A 24,210-nucleotide genomic window follows, 5' to 3' on the forward strand; every position below is an offset into this window, starting at 1 on the left:
AAAGTAAAGATTTATTTAATGTTTTTCATGGCTTTTCTACTTGTAATTCTAAAAATGTTTTTTTTTTTTTTATTACGTATTTTTATTCTAATTATTTACAAATTCTATCTATCTATATGTCCGTATTACACATATATTTAACCATCTGTCTGCAATATGATACTAAGATGTTTTTGATCCTCATCATATCATAGAAACGGTATTCGTCTTGTGACAATATAGAATGTGTAATACCTATTCTCGCCATTGCGTTGCTAAACATTGCATTGAGTGAGAGATTTCAATTTTGATAGTGAAATTTTTTTAATGTAGGCCAGATAAATTAACTTGCTTTCTTACTTAAACAAAATTGTATACCACGATTGATGTATGTGATTGACAAGCTGTTACAAATCACATTGTGTTCAGATTTGTCTTCTTTGGATGCCAAACTCAGATATTGTTTGGTGTAAATGTATGGAGGTTAACAAGGATAAGTGTGATTACCATAATATATAAAAAAAGAGCTACAAGGCTACGGCCATATTAGTATTGATTGTGTGGTAATGGCGTGAGCATGTGGAGAAAGTGCTTTCAATGTGTTGGCGTTAAATAATTGTGCATCGCCTCAGCGTGCGAGTCATTCAACGAAGGCCTTTAATTTGGTCTGTTTCCAACTGAGCCACATATTAAAGTGGCAGTCACATACAAGTGGGCCCTGTAGTCACTTTATCTATGTCTATTAAAAATGTAAACATCCGGGGCTGTGTAAATTGTGATTGGGTGTGTTTTTGTATTACAAGTGTAGGCCTGCTAGCCTAGTGTAGGCCTGCTAGAACACACAACTAGAGTATAACTATAATCGTTGGTGACATTTTTGCTCTGGTAGACCTTTTTTAGTTGGATGTGATCGTTTTTGCTGCCTACCAGTTCCCGTTTTATGAAGAGAAATAAAATTATGAACCTTGTGTGTCATATGCAATCCTAATCAACAACTTCAGTGCTTTAAACTGTGTCATTACAATGAAGGATGTACACCCCCTCAAATCACTGCCCTACTTTTAATTAGAATTAATGATGTTTGATTTTTGTGTGTATGGATGTTACAGGGGATGGTGGGGAATATGGATTTTTTTTAAGGCAAAACAAATGTATTTTCAATACCAGTTCCAGTTCTTATAATTGTTGTCCTGTATGTTTAAATAGGTCAATGACACATTAATAAAGTGGTTTGGAATGGTATTGCAAAATGCATATTAAATATTTGTGTAGTGGAGAAGATGTTGCAAGGTATTAAGTAGAATGGTCTGAAGAGGAAGGGTGTATAGGTATGGGTGGAGAACATTAGGGGACAGGGGATACATTCCTCTCCCCTAGATTTGAATATAACGGACAGATTAAAAGAAAATGGAACTCATCCTCCACTAATTTTGCATATGTGATCTCGTTGTATTTTGGAGACATAAAGTGGGTAAACAGACATTTAAAATAAGATGTTAAATTTTGATTTTTTTTTTCTTTATTCTGAATATAAAAATAATATTCATGGATAAAAACACAATAAAATACCGAACGGGCAAACATATTTCCATTGTGGTCTAAAATATTAAATATAAAAATTATTCTTATATATAAAAATTATGCTCATTTCAAATCAGTTCTATGGAAATAATTATCTTTTTCACATTTCCATGGCTGTTCTTCGGTTTTCCAACATATCAAATCAGTAAATTTAAATTAATTTATGTTTTTGGTAAAAATGATGTTTGAAATCAAGTTTTGCAAAGTCTTAATCCTTTTCTCGTCGTTTTTATTGTATATTACGCCAATGAACAAATGTGAAGATGCGTATTCATGTTCACACAAACATGACAAATGCTTTTACAGCTTCCTAAGGTCGGTGTCTTTGCTGACGTAAGTAAGAATTCGCAGAAAACTATTAATTGTCGTAATGACATGGAATTCATGATTAAAATAATTTCTAGATCAATCAAGTAACACATTTTTTTTAAATAATTACTCCAAATGGCTTACAGAACGTGTTAAAGAGCTTTGCGGGTTTGTCGTCAGATTGTCGTAACTCGTACGGCTTCTTGTCCGATTCTGATTTTAATGTTATTAAGACACACGTTTCTTTGATTCATCTTTTCTTGGAATCTTCATTCTTTTCCGACTACACCATCTCTATATCTATGTCTTTCTCCTTTTCTCTTGCTTTCATTTTCTTATTATATTCTTTTTGTTCTCTATTCTTTTCTCATTTTCTTCTTTCATCTCTCCATTTCCACCACTTTCACTTTTTCCAAAAGTTTTCTCCAGTTATTCAATTTTCAATCTTCCTATAAATTTCTATCATCTTCTATCTCTTTTTCTTCTTCACCTCCACCATCTCATCCTTATCCATTCTTAATCCTTTTCCATCACGTCTTCATCCTTTTTTTCTTCTTTTTTTTTCATCTTTCTTCCACATAATATCCTCTTTCTTATCTTCCTTCTCAATCTCTTAATCTTCTAATATTCATTCTTAATATCATTTTCATTTTTTTTTTCATTTTCTTCCTCCTCATCTTCCTCCATCATTTTCTCTCTTTCTTCCTTCCTCTCCTTATCTTAATTTTCCATCTCCTCATCTCTTTTTCCTAATCCGCATTCTTTTCCATCGCCATCTCATTTTTTCCTCTTCAATAATTTCCTTGTCATTTTCATTCTTCCTCCATTGCTCTCTCTTTTTCTTCCTCTATCTTTCCCTCCTCATTATCTGTGTTAGGCCTATCCTTCGTTTTCCTTGTTGCCAGTTCCAAACATACATGTCAAACCAAAGTTTAGTTAACCAATTTATTCAAATTGTTTGACAATAAATGTATTCTTATTCTAAAGTGTATCCACATGATGCTCCTGACCTCTTGGCAACGCTTTCACATTTCTCTTGCCGATATTTGACATTAGCATCATTTGACTTTAATACAACAGAGCATGGTAGGCGTAAATATATCCACCCACATAACCTAATCGTTTTACGAATCTACGGTCACACTGTGAGATTTAATTTTTTTTAATGGAATATGGTAAAGTAGGATTTGCAAATGTACAATGATAATTTAGCATGCATCACTACGTATTGTAATCCAGTTTAATGTCTGTTAAAAATGTAAACATTCTGAATGTTCCATCACATGATTGGCTGTAATAAAAAAAAATAAATAAAAATGGTAATTACACTATTCTGCTATTTTTTTTTATATATATATATTTAGGTTAAATTCTCGATTGTTAAAGTATTGATCTTAATTATTAAATTTTTTTGATAATTTTTTATTTTTTTAATTTTTAATACAAAAATAATATTCGTGGATAAAAACAATAAAGTACCGAAAAGACAAACATACTTCCATTGTGGTCCAAAATATTAAATATGAAAAATTATGTCAGTTGTTTGGAAATAATTATATTTTTCACAATTTTGGGGGTTATCCCTGATATGCTCTTTTATGATTTGTCTCTGGTTCATATTTTAAAATCAAATCAAATAAAAAATGATGAAGTACTCATGAGGTAGTAGTTTCTGTAGGCTAATGTAGATTCAGTTGATGTATACAAGTTTTTTGTGGTGCTATCAAGCGTCCTTCTAGATGTGCAAGTGTCTATGCAAACAGGTTAATGGTGATGATAGCTCTTCTAGACACATTTTAAACCACGATAAACCATACATTTTAACTGTACTGTGTATGTTTTACGAATCTCAATTCGTTTTTAATGCTAAATTTCAAAATTGCAAACCCTTGTAGAATTATAAATTACATTACCGTTTACTATTGCTGTACTATTTTAGAGAAATACCATCTGCAGTTACATCTGGAAAGGACAAAAAAAAAATCAATGACAATGCATTTAATTAATGTATTTAAAAAGATCATAGCCATGCACCTCAACCTATGTCCACGCTATCAAATTATATGTGACAAATAAATGATATGCCCATATATGGGTGTAATATGACATCATCATGCCTATATATGGACACATCACACAAATTCATTGCATAAAATTAGATAGTAGGCACGGAACCTTAACAATGAGACATACAATTTGTTTTTCATAGTTTTAACAATTGGAACTTTTTTGTGCAAGTAGACACATTATTGTCGTCTTGCAATTGAACTTGTGAGAGTGAATCCAGTTGAACTTATAAGAGTAAATCCAGTGGAGGGATGAGTGATGAGCTAATGATAAAAATGAAAATCAAGTTTACGAAATGTTAAGCCATACATACTATATAAGACCTGTACCTATAGTTACAGTAAAGCCTGGTTTTGTTAAAATTACTACACTGTCGCTACAATGTTTTCAATACAGTTTCTGTACTGTGTAGCAGTCCCTGACGCAATAAGGGAGGCTCCCCGATTTGACCGTCCAATCTGCATCACCAAAAGTTGTCGGGGATAGCGTGTAGCGATTGTATGGAAACCATGCTTAAGTTATCAATTGAATTCACACTCAAAGCTGCTAGATAAGACCTGTCCTAGAAACTTTGAACTAAAATGTCACAATAGCACAAAAAAAACCAGTAGACACATGTTACAACTGAGGGCCTATTTGATTATCAGCCAGTGATCTATGTAAATAAATGTTCATTTTGAAATACATCAAATATTTGGTTTGTAAAGTTGTTCAAATTCTTTGTTGCTGTTTTCTGGTTTCCATCTAGCTGCAACTCTACATTCTATTGGATCTTGTAAACCTATTTAACTGATTTGTTATTTCTTGGAAATTGTAAATAATTTGCTTTAGTTGCTTTGTCGGTCAGAGGGTCAATCCTGCTTCTCTGTTTACTAGTCTTGAGTCTTAAGACCCAATATTTAAATCCAACTATAACTGGTCTTTTCTAAGAAATCTGTTCTTAAAAGTTAATCGATCATTCGATCATGCATCTGACAATTTAGTGCCTTTGCCATAGATTAATTCAATTTTCATTACAGATCATTTAAAGCGACCATAAAAATGTGTCAAAATCGTTGTTAAAATCAGGGGCGGACCCAGAGATGTCCTAAATGGAGAACCGAAATGCTTACCATCAAGAGACAACACTACCGTAGGGGGTCCTGGGACATGCGTCCACAGATTTTTTTTTTCCTAGATGCCCGCAAATAACCAGATGCGTTTTGGGCCATCAATTATTTCTTTTTCTGTCTTTCTTTTTTCTTTCTTTCTTTTTTGACGGGACCGGGGCAAGCTCGGCTCCCCTAAATCCCCCCTTGAGAATATTACACAAATATTATTCATCAAATAAATATGAAAAGATCAAATGTACAAGACTTTAACTTAAACCATAGTTATATCCTTGTCTGAGTTTTCAACTTCTATTTAAAGAGAATAACCTGAATTAGTGAAATCATTGCTTTTCACTGGGACTCTCTAAATTTTGCGTATAAAATCTTTATGAATATTTATCAAGTTTAAAATACATTTTGTATTTTGTTTGCTGGAATGATAACATTGAAAATATAATACTGTACAGTAGAACCTTTCCTTTGGACATCCCTATTAAAGGGACATTCCTATTAAGGGAACACTTTTTTCAGGTCACAGACGAAGGAAAGTGTATAAGTTGTTCTGTTAAATTAATTATAAGCCTTTTGGTGCTGTTTTTTTTTTTTTTTTCATTATTTCCTTTTTGTTAATTTTAATTTGTTTAATATTTTTTTCTTTTGTTTACTGACTTATAGAAGAACAACTTTGTTCAAACAAGTTTTTCCATGTTAAAAATAAAGTTTATTATTAATTTGCTTGTAAACCTAATAAACCAGTTTCAGGCACGTACTTTACATCGTCACCAGAATACTGGGGCATTCAATTGGTTTGGATGCAGTATTCTTTGATTTGTAATAATCCTACGTATGTCGTTGACTCAAAAATCTCCGCATTTTGATGTTGGAAGTCCATTATAATTATCCATCAATTATATTAATTATGTTGTAGTCGGTAGTGGGTCTGAATGTGTGGTCATTGGATAAATCAAAACGTTAGAGCATTCTACGGCTTACGTTAAATGTCCGACGGATTACCAAGTGAGATGGTTAATGTGCAATGTGTACCACAAATAATGACTTTCCAAGAAATTCATTAAATGGCTTTTTGCTAACCTTTATTTTGATTTGTGAATTAATGTATAACTAGTATTTATTGAATTTTGATGGTTGATTATGGAGTTGTTGGATATTCATTTGATTTTGATTAAATTTGTATGAAGACTGCTATCCGTAATTTCAGAATGTGAAAGGTTAAATCCACTGTGTTCTATTCATTAAAGACATTCATCCATTCTTTCATTTGAGACAAAAATATAACGTTGAGCAGTTGGATGAGAGGTATTGTTGCTTCTTGTGACAAAGAACCCATTTCAAACCTGGCCAGTGTTGGGTTTTACTTGGAGTCTTATCGCTTGGCTCCTCGAAAAACCCTCATTGAGAGTTAGGCAGGTTTAGGTTAAGGGCAATGCTTTCATCCGTACAGTATGTGTCTGTTATGAGTTGTTAAGTCGGGTGGCTCTTCACTGCGGCTGCCGCGGATCTCTAGGGGCCCAGCCCAAATTTCGTAAATTAGAATGAGGACCAATAAAGAATTATTAATAATAATAATGGTGGACTTATTGTCATTATATCTATGTGCATCACAATATAATTAATAGGCTGGAAAAAAAACCAAATAATGTGTCTCTAAATAAACTAGTTATGGTTGGCCGTTGACTCCGAACAGCTCATCTGCCCTTTGCTCAGCTGTTGATTTTTTTCTGCTGGGTGACCATGACACCCTCCCCTCAGCAGCCACTAAGACACATCAGTTTAGTTATTGACACTTGACTACTGTTAACTATGGTTATTAGATCTATTGTCATTAACTATTATTATGAGATCACAGTCATCAAAAAATATATATTGCTATATTTATAGAAGTAACCCATCCACCTTAACCCAGAAGACACCTGATGTTTCAGGGACCCTCTTAAATAAATGAAATGATATAATGCTCTATAAATTATGTCCCATTTAATTTTGAGTGGAGATTTTATCTTCTCCACAAGAAAATATCTTAAATAAAATTACATGGCATTAAACCTCCCTATCAGTGGTGTTGTTTAACATACCAAGTTTATTGATAGCTTAATTTGTTAGTGAATATTATTATTGTTAGTTATAATTTGGTTAATATTACGTTATTATTGATTACTAATGCATATTATTATTATCGACAGTTAACAATGCCTCATCAATGGTTGGAAGGAAATCTGCCGGTGAGCGCGAAATGTGCAGTGTGTGATAAGACATGCGGAAGTGTGCTGCGATTACAGGACTCAAGATGTTTATGGTGCAAAGCAATGGTAATAAGGCCAAATATAATTTATTGTTAGTTTCACATCTGGGATTCGAAATTATTTGTTAATACAAAAACTACAATATATTGTTGAAATATAAATTTTAGTGATTATAATGTTTAGGTAATACATTTTTTATTTATAAAATTTGATGCAGTATCTATTAACAATAAAGTATATTTTTTGTTTATGTATTTATTATTATATATTTTACATTTCTTCCTCAGGTGCATGCAGTTTGTAAAACTCACTTTGCGAAAAAGTGCCCCCTAGGTCAGTGTAAAGTCTCCATCATCCCACCTATCACTTTAAATTGTATCGACTCGGATGGCTACTGGCAGGCCAGTAGGCACGGATGCAACAGCCCCCTTTTGGTGTTCGTCAATTCCAAGAGTGGAGATAATCAAGGGGTGAAGTTCCTGAGACGGTTTAAACAGCTTTTGAATCCAGCTCAAGTGTTTGATCTTATGAATAGCGGGCCTAGGCTAGGGTATGTACACTGTACCACATAGTTTAAATTTGTTATGTTATCACAAGCCTTTGGCATATCCTCATTTAGAGGGGGGTTGGAAGGGGCTAAACAGTCTTTAGTACATTCACCAAAGATAGGCCACAAAAGTCCAAAGATTCAGAGAGTTCATTCTAGTATTTAATTGGGCAGTACAAGAGACAATCCCCTACTCCTTTCAGAATAGTTTACTTCCGTTTTTTTGATGTACACATGGTCCATATTGCATACAGGACCAACATCTTTACCGTCTCATGTAAGAAATGGTATGCTATTGAAACTTGCATCTCAGCCTTCCAACTTAAACAGAGAGCAGTAGGTGGAACTGGGGTCAAAGGTATCCAAAGCTCGCACCCACGGTTCAGAACATACTCAGTGGCTACCACTTAGCCAACTAAGCTAATCTGCTCTCAAGAAGTTCTCAGGACTTATTTGAAAATGGCATGTGAGCTAAAAAACGCACACCTATTTTTGTTTAGGCAAGTGATTATTTGAGGGAGGAGGGAAAATTTAAGCTTTTGTGGAATAGTTCGTATACACATACAATAAATACAGTACTACTGCAGTCATCAAAGTGGTGTTAGACGGTTCATAGCAACACAAAATAAATCCTAGAAAAAAGCATTGCCACAGTATTTGGGGTTTTTACTAGATTTAAGGGGAGTGATTTTCAAACCCAAGGAGATCTTTTTTTCACTCCCCTGAAGAGGAATTTAGGTGAGTGATGGCGTGCGAGAGCAATCACTCGCCTCAAATCACAAGCACTGTGCTATACTCAGTTTTGTTAGGTTAGACAAAATACTGGTAACTATAAAATGTCCTGTTGAACTCAGGAATTGCTTATGTTCATTTGTTTATTTTTGTTAATTCGTATTTGTTTCCCTGGATGTTGTATATTTTATGTCTTTTTATATTTGGACTTTTAATGCTAATTAATTAATTTTTGTCTCTTACATTCAACATTGGCTTTTGTGGTTTGAACACTGTAAATATACCAACCAAAAAACAAAAAAAAACATTTTTTTCTCAATATTAAAAAAAAAAGAGTTAAGAATATGAATTCATTACAACTTTTGCAAAAACTAATTAAATCCAATACCGAAAGTCATCCTGTTGTAGACTGTGTATTGTTAAGTCAGGAAAATTAAATACACAAACCTTTAACCAAGAAAATGATTGATCTTGTATTAAAATTCCTAGAAAGTGTGGATAAAGAGTAACTGATTCTGGCATAAAGCTCAAATTTGTCTACATATGTGGGATTAACAATTATTCTTTGGAATTAAGTGTAACACCCCTCAAGATTATTGAACATCCTCCAGGATTATATTTAAAAAATCCCTAGCTTTCCCAGAAAATTTAGATTTTAATGAAACCATTCACATACTTGTCGAGGTATGTTTTTTTTTTAATGTTTATTTAGTAGACTGTTTTTGTGCTATTGAATTTGAGTATTGAATGTAAACGTTGTGTTGAAACAGCAGCGTATTACATGACTCATAATTATTCTGTGTTGTTACTGACGTTCATCAGAATAAATGCAATCGTTCTTGTGAATGTGACATTAGTTAATGGTTCATATATGTTAAATTCTGTACGATCATTGACCAGTTTCCGTCGTCCATCAACCATTTGAGGAAATTCTTCCAAAGATTACAGAACAAAATTCTCTGACATTTTAATGGTATTCTGCGTTAGTGTGTACATTAAATACTCACGATATGTCTGATGAGAATCACTAAACTGAGTCACAGAACCTTTCTATTGTTAACTAGTTTCTTGATCTAGATTCTTGGCTAGTCTCAGAATGAAATGTATATTTCAATCCTGTTGTTTTATGTATTTTTATTTTATTTTATTTTTTATTGTATTTATTATAGGCACACAACACATGCACCAAGGATTTGTCAATAGCGAATAATATCACTATCGTACTTGTAATTGAAAATCCCTTTCACAAGACAAACATACACACGCGACGCTTCACACAAACTAAATCGCAATACGAGGCTTAGCGAGTGGAGTTGTTTTGGTTGTGAGAAAAAAATTCCTGCTACACCGACGGGATTGAACCCATGACCCTTTGATTGGAAGGTGCGTATCTTAACCATCAGCTATTCAATTTCACTCCACTTTTTTTTTATCTCAGGCTTCGTCTATTCAAAAAGTTTGACACATTCCGAATCTTAGTATGTGGCGGTGACGGCAGTGTTGGTTGGGTGCTAACACAGATTGACAAGATGGACCTCCACAAACAGGTGAGAATCTTTACTTATCGAGTCAACAGCACACATCGTGCGTGCTGATGGATTCATTATCGGTAATTGAATAGCACTCACTTAGAGCACGTGCATGCGTAATCACGCGTAATAAAGACATAAATGCTCCTTCACATCGGGCCGACTCTGATAATGTATTTTAAAGGGGGATTTACTTTGCACACTGTACATTTAACAATAAGCGATATATAGATATTAAAGATCACTATCTTACAGCCAATCAAGAAAGGATAGCACAGTATGTTTATATTTTGATCAGGGTGATTGGATTAATACAGGCTTTAGATGTTGTTTTGATGTCAACTTCTTTGGATGCCACTTTAATCAGTTGTTTTTCTCAAGAAATTTATTGATTAATGAGCATTGTAAGATGGATGAATTGAGGATTGGATTGTATTTGATTAATTGATAGATTGATTGACTGATTGTCAGTTGTAAGATTTTGCCATTGTAAACAAAATGAAAATGAATGGATACACCAAGTTCACTTATTACTTTAGCTGTTTATCTCACCATATCCTTCTCTAGTTCATTAGAGTAAATTATAGAAAATATATATTGTTTAAATTGGGGATATTAACACACTCCATGGTGGAGGAGAAAAAAAATTCTATGTAAATTGTTTCTGAATATGAAACTCTGAAATCCAACCCCCTTCAAATTTCTAAATTGCCTGAAGAGATTGCCCTCATTCCCTGATCCTGATCTGGACAAAGTGTTTTTCTATATCATAAAATACAAATTAGATTAGGCAAGACTTTTTTTCCCCTTGTTTTGCGTACTTAATTTTTTAAAGATTATCGGAGGAGGGCGGAATGAGAATAAAAAAAATAAATATTTTGTTTTCTTGTTTAGCAAATATTTTTGCCAAAATCATCCAGACGGAGGAGAAAATAGAAATAAAATTTTATTATTGAATGTAAAATAAGATGGTTAAATGCTTCAAATTTAAATAATTAGGAAGAAATATACATATCTTATCTTTGGAGATTTCAAGGCAGCGGAGGGAGTAATAAAAGAAAAACTTTTTTTTTTCTGAAATTTCCAATTTTTTCGTGGTGGCGGGTGCGCTAAATGGCCAAAAATAATATTTTATTTTCATTCGAAATCATCAATATTTGCAGTCGGTGGGTAAACAAGGTATAAAAAAAGTCTTGCCTTTTTGTTCATTAATGTACCACTGATGGCATGTGGTATTCTGTTCCTCCTCCAGTGCCAAATTGGCGTTCTACCTCTGGGTACAGGGAATGATCTGGCTCGTGTCCTTGGTTGGGGTACCAACTGTGATGATGACACTCTTTTACCAGCGATGTTGGAGAAACTTGAGCACTCAGGTACCAAAATGTTGGACAGGTACTAAACACTATTATTTATTTTTTTTACTGTTATTGCTGTTGTTCGCTGCTGTTGTTATTGTTAATGGATTTTAAGTTAATAACTGAATTTGTCATCCAATAGCAATTATTGTTACTTTTATCAATTTTTTATTATTATTATCATCTTTGTCATTCTTTTTTTGTTAATATTAACTAATGCAATATTCATATAAGGTTCATGGCACTTACTAATATAAGAGAAAAAAAGCAAAATTAAAGTACAAATTATGTGTCATGGGATTTTTTTCATAATTTTAATGGAACATGATTTTTAAATTTCTGTGGGCAAATTGTTCTACATGATATTTTTTGACATTGTTATCACTATCATGTTTTTAATTATATCTTAGATGGAGCATATGGGTGAATGAAACCGATAACTCGGTAGCAAATGAAAACGTAGAGGAACAAAATGAGAGGACAGAGAACATGACAGCGTATGAAGACTCGGTGGCACTCCACCTCGCAAAAATTCTACAATCGGAGAAGAATTCCGAAGTGATCTCATCTGCAAAGTAAATATTATTTATTGTATTTATTAATTTTATTATTTTTAATTATCATTTATTAACGCAATTCCCAAATTTGCATTTTTTTTTTTTTTGCCTACAAAGAAGCGTACACACCCACAGGGTTCTGGTTATTTATTGGTTTTAAATTGAGAATTCTGTCATCGATGATTATAGTTCATTTAATATCAATTTGACACAAGTGAAACAAACGTACAATGGATGAAATAACTAGGGAAGAGTATACATAGGGAAAGCCCAACACAATTGATCTAAGCTCCAGTTCAATTGATAAAATTATAGACTAAAGCCCTGTGCAGACTATCAAAGAACCATGTGATATGCCTAAATATGGTCATGATGACATCACCATATATAGACACATCATGACTATATAAGGGCATACAACAATTTTTTTGTCAAATTTTAATAGTGCTTACAATATAGAATGCAAATTTAAAAAGTAAAATTGATAAAACATTAATGAAAATGCAACAAAAGAATACTTTAAAAATTATTCATTTTGTATTCAGTTAGGTTTCAAAGAAATTTCCCATTCTTGAGTTCATTCAGGCTAAAAAAAATGCAATATCAAAAGAATACATTATAAAATTATTATTCTAGTTTCAAAGAATTTTCCCATACTTGATTCAATTCAGGGTATTCACCTGAAATGGACATTATAAGTGAATACAATTTTTTTTTTTATAGTATAAAGAGATTTGATAAATACCAAGTAGGGGCCCAAGAGATCAATGAAAGAGATATAACTGACTTGGTTTCTATCTCGCCTCAATAATCATTTATCTTATGCGACAGTGATGTTCTTTTTATTTCTTCGTCAGAGTATTATGCAAGACAGTAAAAGACTTTCTAGAGAAGATTGGAGAATCTTACGATTCAGGGACACAGTCCGGTGGCACGGATACCATGAAGGACAAGGTAAGAGGTCATTTACTAATTTAATAATTAATATCAACAACTAGTATGTTGTCTAAATTAATTACTATTAAAATCCAATACACTTTTTGCCCTGCATTTTTTTTGTCAACATTTAAACACTCTCTAAATGGTGTTTAAAAAAAACTTTTGTTAGAAATAACAAAAATTTGGGAATTTTTGTTTCCACGATTGTCCTGCAAACCCTATTTGACAAAGGAAAAAAGCTTTCTATCTACTCTTTTGAATAATATGTTTGGACAAAACTGTAGTACATAGTTTTCAATAGTGTTACGTGCAATACGATTAACTCTGATTTTGTGTGCGGTCGGCTGTCATTAGATCACCTTATGTTATTTGAAAAATAACCAAGCTTTATCAAAAATAACAACACAGGATCTACTCAGATAGTGGTTAGGTGATAGTCTAAATAAAAAGAAAACAGAAAATCCTTATAATTGTATTGTATTTATGGAATATATTTTTGTCGTTATTGTTTTTTATTTTATTCATATGACTGTAGTTATTGGTATTAATATTTTCATGTTGATTTTTAATTAGTATACTTTTTTTTGTTTTACTATAAATTTATTGTACATAAGTATGTAGTCTTGTTCTTGACATCAATCATCGGACTTGCTGCAAAGCACCTGTCCCTAATCAATCTCAGACACACCATTGGCAAATCTTTGTATATGTTGTAACATCAACAGTTCATTGTTCATTCAGTGCTACAAAGAGTAATTGCATCTGCTTTGTTTTAAATTTTTTATGTTACTAGTACAAGATCTTAATCTGTTGCTCTCTATAAAGTCTGGATTACATAAAATTGCTACAGGTTATTGCAAACAAGGTTTTATCGGTGCTGATTGGTTGGTCAAATTTGGGAGTTTTCCCATTTTTTTCTGGGACAGCTACTAAGTGTAATGATTGTAGTGAATGATAACATAGCGATTTTAATGGAAAACAGTGTTTTGTCTCATTAGGAGGCTTAAGGATTTAACCATTGACCTTGGAATTGATAGGAAAGCACTTTAAACGCCAACCTCAATTATATAATCTATCCATCTATATCTTGTTAAATGATTTATTTTTTTCCTGACTCCAACAGTGTGCAACTTTGCAACTGAAATTGAACTCACTGCTTCAAACTTTAAACGAAGAGGCCCAGGCAACCCCAGTTCCACCCGGAATGCCGGTCCCGGTGGTAGAGGCAAGCCATGATGGGGATGTGGAGGGTGCAGAGGGCAACGACAAGCTGGAGAGAATGCAGGGACCGGCAACGAAGGTGTTCAAACCAAGAGATGCACTGATGTCAAGAGCGAATAGCCTAAAGAAGGCTGTCAGACAAATAATAGAACAAACAGAAAAAGGTACAGTAGGCCTATGCTAGTTGCTTCTGTTTTTTCTTTCATATTCAGCATTTATTGCCAATTGTAAGTAAAGAAGAAAATGTCATCCATGTTTCCATAACTTTTAAGAGTAAAAAAATATTTTTTCTCTGCCGTCCCATAGCAAAACAATGTAACTCTTATATGATTTTAAGTTACGTTGTTTTGCCTAGCAACACCTGCCTGCCCCTGCCTATTTCATCTCTCTTCCCGAAAGTGTGTATAATACTAATATGATAATTGTTGTCACACTATGTCAGCCGAACCTTGGGTGACTGCTGTGCAACTGCTGTGAGTTTAATCGCTTAACGCATTGCTAGCCTGATGACCGTCGGTGGTAGTTTGAGTTGATCATCATCGGAAACAATCCATCATACAACATCAATGTCATGGCACGTCATCATGGTCTTGTAGAAACGCATTTGACAAGATTATGTTTGAGAAAACAGATTAATAATGTTCTTAGATTTTTCACAAACATTCTTTTGAATTCTCACCAGCTGTGGATGAACAAAATGAACAGACTAAAGTGCAGGAGGAGAGAACGCGAAGAGTTCATGGTATGCTGCCCTCAACTTCAGCATCATCACATTTTGAAGATATTAAAGAAAAGGATGATGCAAGCACTGAAAAGGAAATATTGGAAGAGGATAAGGAAACAGGCAAGTTAGAGACGCATATGAAACGCTTTTCTGTGTATACGTCAAAAGCTCGAGAACGAAAAAAAGGTGAGATAAGCATTAATTATGTTTTAGATAATTGATAGCATTGGTTATTTTTGTTCATATATTATTATTATTTTATTATTATTATGTCAGTATGATGTACAGCATAGTGGTAAGTTCTGTTTGCCCTTCACATTATTGTCACGGTCATAGGAACAAATACTTATGGAACACATCCCCTCGGTGGGAGTATTCCACATGCCTCAGGGGTATATTCTAGTACGTTGCACCTATGGATCAGTTCAATGACATTAAAACCTGCCAGATACACACTGATACTCCTGGGTGAAGAGAGATAACATGAATAAAGTGCATTCACCAAGGACACTTAGAAGTGTCCATAGTGGCAATTAAACCGCGACCTCCAGGTTAAAATCGGATTAAAATTGAATATCCGCTATGCACCAAAAACAAATAATTTAGTGATTATTAGTTAAGCTCTATCTCACTATCAAGTTCTATTTAACAAATATTTGTGAATTGGTCATATGTGATGATTTCAATCGGGTATTTGTCAAATTGAATTTAATAGTGTAGACCAAACTTTAGGCTGCTTAATTAGTTGAAGGATTCATGTATTGTCTAATTAATTTTTTAGATTAGTTAATCCATTTATTATTTGATGGATCCATTTGCTGTTTGATTGATTGATTGATTAATTGATTTAATTTTTTTAGTTGATTTGTGAACAGTGTCATATATATTAGGTCAACAGAGCTAATGAGTGAAGAGATTATGTAAAAACAAGTACTGTAAATATTTAATAAATAAGTAGTACATATTTTTTGTATTTTTTTATCATTTATGTATTGTAGAAGATGATCAAGCATTATTGAAAATCGTCTCATTAAAAGAAGTAGTAAAACTCTACCTGTATCTGTAATACAATAGGCAAATATAGCAGAACAGTACCTTAAAACTAACTAAATACTTTATATCATATATGTCATTAGCCTTGTTTTGTTTCTTTAATTAAAGCAGAATGTTTTTTAAAAAGTCATTTATAAACTATTACAATTTTTCTAAATATATATGGGTTTTATTAAAATGGTACAGAATTATTTTATTATTACAAGTAGGAATGTGTCTGGGTTGGTGGTTTTACTCTCGACCGCATGTTTCTTTCTTCTTTAGAAAAGGATTTCTCCTTGAAGCCCTATCAGCAATCATGCCCAATGAGACGCGTTAGCCAAGGCAGCACCTTCGCTACATCCGTTACCGCCCCCGTCAACATTGCCCAACGATTTGGAAGCATGGACAATCTTGAGCTCCTTCCAGGCAAGTTCGGTGTTGTCCGTGGAGCCTTTTTTTGGTCGGCATGTCCCACTGTCAGTGATCAACCTTACTAAATTAAATGGCATCCTGGTTTATATATTTCGTCACATGTCTGTCTTTCCTTCTTCCAATTGGCTACAATCACCTGATTGTTATATATATAACTGTTTTTCCTCAGTGTGACCTTTGAACTTTGTAGTAGCATGATGTTTCTCAACTCACCTTAACACTCCAGTCCTTAATGGTTTTTTAACACCTTGTTTTTAAAAGTTGAAACTATTTTACTTGATGTTATGCTGTATATATCTCTGTAACATTTTTTTTTATATTTAATATGAATGTTTTAATTGTTAAAGTTTTTTATTTTATTTTTTTTATTTTTAAAGTTTCCCTCAACTGTAAATCCCATTTAAAATGATTAAATTGTCACTCTCTCCTACATTACTTTGGTCAGGCCCCGTAACTTTCTTTTTAACTTTTATTATTTTTTGTGTCCATTATGGGTCATAGGTATAAGTATGTTTTTTTTTTCCTGGAGTGAAAATAAAATGAGGCTTATAAGCATTCACTGCTAAAAAAAAACTTTTTACTGAATATATTATAAGTATATATCTAATTTTACCATTTGTTTTTGATTCTCATCGCTCAACTGCGCGACAGGAGGCGGGGGCAGCAAACAGATGTAAGATGATGCTGTAGTGATACATGCTGGTTCCGCCCTCTGCATGCTCTGTAACATTACCCCCACCTTATTCACAGAATATTTGCATATCATTTACATAATTAATCCAAATATTCTGGTTCACAAGTTTGTAGAAATAATTATTTAAATGCGAGTGCTTCATTTCATTTTTCAATCTCATAGACTTTGTTATAAATAGCATGCCGGTGACATTCAAAACCTGAACCTGTGGCGCCCTCTGTTTGACGTTCCACCTTGTTGTGTGGAGGACGATCGGGTGTAATTTTTTTTTTTTTTTTTTTTTTTTTATACTGTTGTGACCTTCCCACACTGATAACGATTGTTGTTATCCAGTATATTTGTTGTATTGTGGAAGTGTATCATCATTTTTATGGTTGTATGCTGTTGTACACTAACAAATTTTTTTCTCTTGTACTGGTGATGTCTGCTATTCTGCTATTTTCACAAGTTTGTAGAAATAATTATTTAAATGCGAGTGCTTCATTTCATTTTTCAATCTCATAGACTTTGTTATAAATAGCATGCCGGTGACATTCAAAACCTGAACCTGTGGCGCCCTCTGTTTGACGTTCCACCTTGTTGTGTGGAGGACGATCGGGTGTAATTTTTTTTTTAATTTTTTTTTTTTTTTTATACTGTTGTGACCTTCCCACACTGATAACGATTGTTGTTATCCAGTATATTTGTTGTATTGTGGAAGTGTATCATCATTTTTATGGTTGTATGCTGTTGTACACTAACAAATTTTTTTCTCTTGTACTGGTGATGTCTGCTATTCTGCTATTATAAAGTATTTACCACTTTGTCTTATACTGGCTAATGTGTATATTATAATAATATATAGTTTTTTTATGATTTCATTATTATTATAATATTGCTTCAAAAAATGTTAGTATTGGTATAATCATCATCATTTACTAATACCATTATCATCATTATTATCATTATAATTTTTATCAATGTCTCTATTATCATAATTATTATTGCTTTGTTATTTTCTTTAATATTATATTTATGTGTTATATTATAGTGACATTTTTATAGTGGCTTCCTTATCATTACTATGGTTATAATATACATATTGTATGTTCCTATTACTATTGTTGAACATTATTTTTCATATTATTTAAAAATATATAAGGTAACATGTATTATTACTTATGTATGTAATTGATCGTGTTTGTTTAACTTTCTATAAAGGTATTTATTTTAGTGTAAGGCCTACTAATGATGACGATGGTGATTATGATGATAATGATTAGTATTAATAGGAGATTTTCATTTTAGAAAATGCTGAATAAAAATAAAATTCATTGAGTCTTCATCTTAGGTGGGTGTAACCACATTACTAATGACCAGTGGCGTATCTAGCAGTATTAAAATGGGGGGGGGGCGCGACCAAAATATGAGGGGGCGTGGAATTTATTTTCGGTGGCCATGCCCACTGAAAAATATTGCTTCTTAGATTCCTGAATACACGTTAACCTGACAGATATGTTAAAGTACATCTCTTGAACGCAGTATTTAAGAAGTGAGATAATACCATAATAAACAAAACGAAACTTTTATTGTCGATTACGATTTCTTCCCTTAATTAAAATTACCGGATTGTTTTAACAATAAATAGTTTTATTTTAAATAGGCTTACATCAACAATTCTGCATGCACCAGGAAAATTACTATGCTAGACCTTTAGAGGCATCGAATCATACCAACAGTTTTAGAATAATTTATGTGTGTGTCTTTTATTATGTGTGACAGCGACCATTTTAGCGACCATTTTTATAAATATTGATTATTATTATTATTTTTATTATTAGTTGCTGTCAAATGAAGGACGAATAAATACATAATATGGTGTTTTGATGAACGTCAATATAGGGAAGTTGAGAAAGCATTAACCCATTTTCTTGAGCATAAGCCTAGCCTAATTTTTTTTTGCTTCGAAGTTTTCGAATGGGGAGCGACTGGGGGTGGGGGGCCGCAAGCGAGCGACTGGGGGGGGGGGTGCCCCCCCCCCCTTGGATATGCCACTGCTTATGACCAATGAAACTCACTGTTTCTTTTGCTAAGGTAGATCTTGCCATATTAGATATATTAAAATATGTTGAATGTCCAATAAAATTATCTCTATTTTCTGGTTTTTGGGTAGGTATGACCGTACTTGGTACTGTATGTATCAATCAGATTGTCCTTTAGTTCTGTTTTGGTAGGTATAAATTTGAATTTGTTTTTGTCTTTCAGGTCTTGATACTCTGTTTGGGCCAACACTTGGCAGAAGCAATCCAATGCTAAGCAAAAGTAAGCCATCAATAAGTTATTAATACATCTACCATGAATCATCTAATCATAGTATAGAGAGTTTCAGGGTTTTTACATTTTAATGAGTTTTACGTTGCATTATTCACATTTCATATGAATATACATAACAGCACTCACACCACAAACTAACACTGTTAAAGTTAGTTTTTTATTAGTGTTCTTAATGGATTTGTAATTTATAAAACAATTATTATTTTTCGTATTTGTGTTGTATACATATTTTTAATTTTATGTATTTATATTGTTATTGTATAAGCAGGCCTTGGTAGCAATGCTCTTTGTGGTGGGTTAGTCAGCAAAGTGTTGTTAGCAAACGCTGATGCACTGTGTGCAGCTGTATCCCCACTAATGGACCACAACCTGGAATCTGTGTAAGTCTATCTTCTGCCATTTTCATTTAAACATAACTGTAACCTTTACAGAAACAGGTTTGTCATCATCAAAATTAAGAAAATAATGCTCTCCAATGCATTATGATCAGATATTAACTTTCACATGTAGTCCACATGCCATTATCATAATTTTCAAAATTATTATATTAGTTCTTTGCAATTCAGTTCATATGCCATTATCATTAACATAATTATATGCATTGTGGCCATATATTTATTTAAAGAATTCTAAAGTGGTAACTCTTTGCACAAGCTGCAATCTGTGTACATTTACTTTCTGGTATCTCTATTAAACATAATCTCTATAGAATCCAGTCCGTCATTGTCAAAATTAAGAAAATATTTAAAGAGTTATTAAAAGATTTCTCAAGTAAATAAGGCATTTTATCATCTGTCATTGTTAATAAACATAACCTCCACTGGAACTAGTCTATAATTTATATACATTTGGAAAATAGAAACAGAAATATTCTAAAGCGGTAATTATTGCACAACCTGAAATCAGCACAAGTTTACATTCTACTGTCTTCATTAAACATAACCTTCGCTGAATTATAGTCCATCATTATCAAAATTGGAAAGACAAGCTGGATTTATTTTAAGAATACAGAAAAACAGTGTAGCCTCTAAAATCATAGTATCACTTTTTTCCATTAATAATTACAACTTTTCATTTTAACATTGTCACATTTCAACACCAATTCTTTTGTGTTTTAATATTCATCCCATTTTAATGTTGGCTCTTAGGAGTCATTTACACATTGATAATAATAATAATTTACATTTATATAGTGCATATAGCATGAATGCCTCTATTCGTCATCATCTTCCATTACTGTGCATAACCTCAGTTGAGTATACTCGCACAATGTGTTATACAGCACTCATATATGTCGCGGTCAAACCCTTTACATCAACTAAAGAGGATTTAAAATAAAGTATGTAAATAAAGAGAAAAAAGGTGTGGTGGAAGGCAGTGCACGGTCTCATAGGGTCAACCATCCACCTGTGCTCTGGTGCAATCCCTGATCTACTTAGGTGGCACAAACAAAAGAGCAGGTTTCACATTTGCCCTGCGACAGACCTCAGAGGCTGAGACCAAGATAGTGGCCCAAAGATGACCTGCAGGCACACCATGTAAAAAATTATGATTGCAAGAAAGATCAATAAAAGAAATAATAAAACAAATGAATCTTTTTAGGAAAAAAAAATGTGTGTTTAGCAGGGACTTGAAAGAAAACATTTCCTCAAAGAAAAGCTGTTGTGTGTGTTTTAAATTAAATTTTAAATGATTATATAAAGTGTTATTATAATACTGTAATGTTCTGCAATGCACATGTACCTCGGAATATAAATTTAATGGCATTTTATAAATGGATCTTGTATCTTTGTATCTTTTTATCTGTAACCATAGAACTTTTTGCAAAACTGTTTTTCTAAATGAATCCATTGAGAATAATACAAGTGCCAACTATAATACGTTGAATCCTCCAAAATCCTTTCTTAAGGCGCCAAAGATTCCATCGGCTTTGAAAATATACGCTTGATGCGCCAATGCATAAATAATGTCATTCCTATATGGTTTTGCATAGAGCATTAATTTGTCTAGTCATCAATTTCGGGATTTTCAAAGTAAGTCATATAATCAGCAAAAATTAGGGGTTTTTTCCCTTTTGCTGTTTCCTCTGGATGTAAATAACTTTCTTGACCTTTATTTATAAACTTTATCTCAGATCATCATTAATGATGAATACAGGTCTCCATCTAATTAAACACCCCTCTATTTAAAGACCTCCAATTAAAGACCCTTCCAATTAATGACCACTTTTCTGTGGTCCCATATTAACAAATGTTTTTTATCTTTATCACTCTAATTAGATATTAGAGGTCATGGAAACCTTGGTCCCAGTAGTGGTTTTTGATTTTAGGGAGACTTGTATTTATGTTCACATATATAAAATATTTTTTAATTTTTACATATATTAGGCAAAAAAAGTTGTTTGCCCTTCTCACTTGCCCCTAACTAACTAAAAAAAATAGGTTCCGCGAAACAAAAACAAAAAAAAATTTTTTTTTTTTAGCTTTTTTTCTTTACAAATTTAAAAAAATGAAAGCGAATTGATCTTTATTTTTTGCCAGATGCCCTACAAAGTTGTCTAAAGTTGTTGTCTGATGTAAGATATTGCCATTCTGGACCTACTGTACATTCATTGCAAAATTTCAACTGTGTATTATTTTTATTCTATCTCATGAGTAATCTTAAAAAACAAAAAAGAAAACTTTTCCACTCGCACCTTTTTATCATTTAAAAAACAAGAAGGGCAAACAAACAATCTATTTTTTTAGGCCATATGTACCTATTTCATATATTGTTTATTATCATTTTAATTCATAATCAGCACATTTTTTTTTATCCACTTCTCTATCCTTATATTTTTTCTATAAATTTTTCCACACTTTTTTTATATACATCCTTTTGTATCTTTTTGCGTTTCTCTACTTCTCATTTTCTTTAGGTTTGGTTTACGCAATGCTGCCCTTGGACTTTTCCCCCCTGCTGCCCAGAACTTAGAAGACAGGTTTGTGCCCCAGGAAAACCCCTTCTTTTCCAGTACCTTTTTTATTATCATTTGTGAATGTATCATTTGCAATTTTCTATTCTTTATTTACACTTTACTCCTTGTTTGTGCATGTTGCACGATTAGCATCTGTTGGATGATGTTAATAAATTGACCAACAAATGTTGGCCTTCTGTTTCTTAATGTAGTGTAAATAAAACAATACTATACTATACTTAGTTTTTGTCTACATTTTAAAATCTTGTTAAAACAATTAGAAAAATACAATGAGAATATAGAAGTTACCTCTCAGCATGACTAAACACAAGTGCATGCAACAGTAACAATAACAATAATCTAAAAACTCTTTTAGTTTGCTCAATTTATTTATTTATAACTCAAATAAGTATAATTAAATATTAAATTATATATTATTAAATTGTAAGTGGCAAACAAATGCTTAATCCCATGGAGAAAAAAAAATTAGTGTCCTTATGACAGTGATGAATTTTCAAAATGTGTGTCTTAATCCAGTTTCATTTCATTTCATTTATTTGTCTCAAACAATTAAAATGTACATAAACAGAAACAGCAAAGAACAATCACAAAAGTACAAAAAACAGAGACAGGACACTCCAAAAGTAAAATCAATCACTGTCGAGTGGAGGCCCTTTAATTACAAGCAAAACACAATACATACAATATTAAATTCTTCAGAAAGATAAAAATCAAAAGATAAATATTGAAATATAAACTGTAATTCAGCTTAAAAGTGCTGTATGTGTTTTTCATTAATTTTAGTGTAACAAACCAAATACTCCTTGTATACTATAGAATCAATGAGAATTAATGTTAAACATAATTTTTAATGGCATTTGGACATACGGTACTGTATGGTGAATTAAAAGAGTTAAATTGCATGGTATAGAGAAATACTCCCATTAGTCACTGATATGATTAAAAAAAGTTTTTATAAAATCTGTTTTCTTAGAAAAGAAATTACTAATTTCAACAGCTAAAATGGGAGGACCATAACGTCAGCCCCCCACCCCAACCATTTATTCTGCAACTCGGTAATTCTATACAACACTAAGTAACACCACCAAGTGTGGAAGAAATTTTTTTTTATACAGTAACAAAAGAATCTCGAAGGCTGCTTATGATGTATTGTATAAAATATGTATATTTCAATGTATTTTACAGAATTGGGTATACCGAGAAATGTGTAATGAATAACTACTTCGGCATTGGCCTTGATGCAAAGATTGCTCTGGATTTCCACACCCGGAGAGAAGAGCATCCGGAAAAATGCAAGTAAGTGAATACGTACTATTCATGGAATTTTTTTAGAGACAATAAAATATTCAACAAGATTTTACTATGTCTGTAAAACAGAACATACTGCTTTGCCTGATTAAATGAGAACTGATGTTGAAATTATGAAATTATAAAATCTTTAAAAAAAATATGAAGTAAAAACACATTTGATGAAAAGCAATTTGATGGTGCTGAGACTTGAACTAGGGCAGTTTTAGTTATTACAAAAACTCTGCAGTTACTGAGTATGAACCCAGAATCCTGGGATTTTGAGAGCAAACATATCAACCACTAAGCTACAGATCCACTCTGCTTTATGCTTTCGATATCATTTTCAGGAGTAGAACCAAAAATATGATGTGGTATGGGATGCTAGGTGGCAAGGAACTGCTTCATCGGACATATCGTAACCTGGAGCAAAAGGTACAATTAGAATGTGACGGATACAGGATTCCTCTACCCAGCCTGCAAGGCATTGTGGTCCTCAACATACCTAGCTACATGGGCGGGGCTAACTTTTGGGGAGGCAGTAAAGAGGATGAGGTGAATATTTATCTTGTTTGATTTC

The 24,210-nt window shown here is 32.7% G+C and overlaps 1 protein-coding gene across 7 annotated transcripts in view; it reads left to right on the forward strand.

Annotated features, from left to right (window-relative positions):
- Positions 1–24,210, forward strand: part of LOC117117611 (diacylglycerol kinase delta-like) — a 99,686-nt gene that overhangs the window by 69,056 nt on the left and 6,420 nt on the right. For 2 of the 7 annotated variants that reach the window (XM_033261969.1, XM_033261974.1), the window contains exons 8-21: positions 7,229–7,354; positions 7,576–7,838; positions 10,006–10,114; positions 11,349–11,488; positions 11,862–12,026; positions 12,866–12,962; positions 14,071–14,332; positions 14,851–15,078; positions 16,210–16,353; positions 19,298–19,354; positions 19,632–19,746; positions 22,284–22,346; positions 23,529–23,639; positions 23,981–24,185. In XM_033261969.1, coding sequence (XP_033117860.1) covers positions 7,229–7,354; positions 7,576–7,838; positions 10,006–10,114; positions 11,349–11,488; positions 11,862–12,026; positions 12,866–12,962; positions 14,071–14,332; positions 14,851–15,078; positions 16,210–16,353; positions 19,298–19,354; positions 19,632–19,746; positions 22,284–22,346; positions 23,529–23,639; positions 23,981–24,185 — 2,085 coding nt within the window. The remainder of the gene's footprint in view (positions 1–7,228; positions 7,355–7,575; positions 7,839–10,005; positions 10,115–11,348; positions 11,489–11,861; positions 12,027–12,865; positions 12,963–14,070; positions 14,333–14,850; positions 15,079–16,209; positions 16,354–19,297; positions 19,355–19,631; positions 19,747–22,283; positions 22,347–23,528; positions 23,640–23,980; positions 24,186–24,210) is intronic. The other 5 variants (XM_033261970.1, XM_033261971.1, XM_033261972.1 and 2 more) reach the window with 5 other exon arrangements.

The sequence above is a fragment of the Anneissia japonica genome, unplaced genomic scaffold, assembly GCF_011630105.1.
Source record: "Anneissia japonica isolate Jap-2015-1 unplaced genomic scaffold, ASM1163010v1 scaffold3334_len1275209_cov185, whole genome shotgun sequence".
Taxonomy (NCBI): domain Eukaryota; kingdom Metazoa; phylum Echinodermata; class Crinoidea; order Comatulida; family Comatulidae; genus Anneissia; species Anneissia japonica.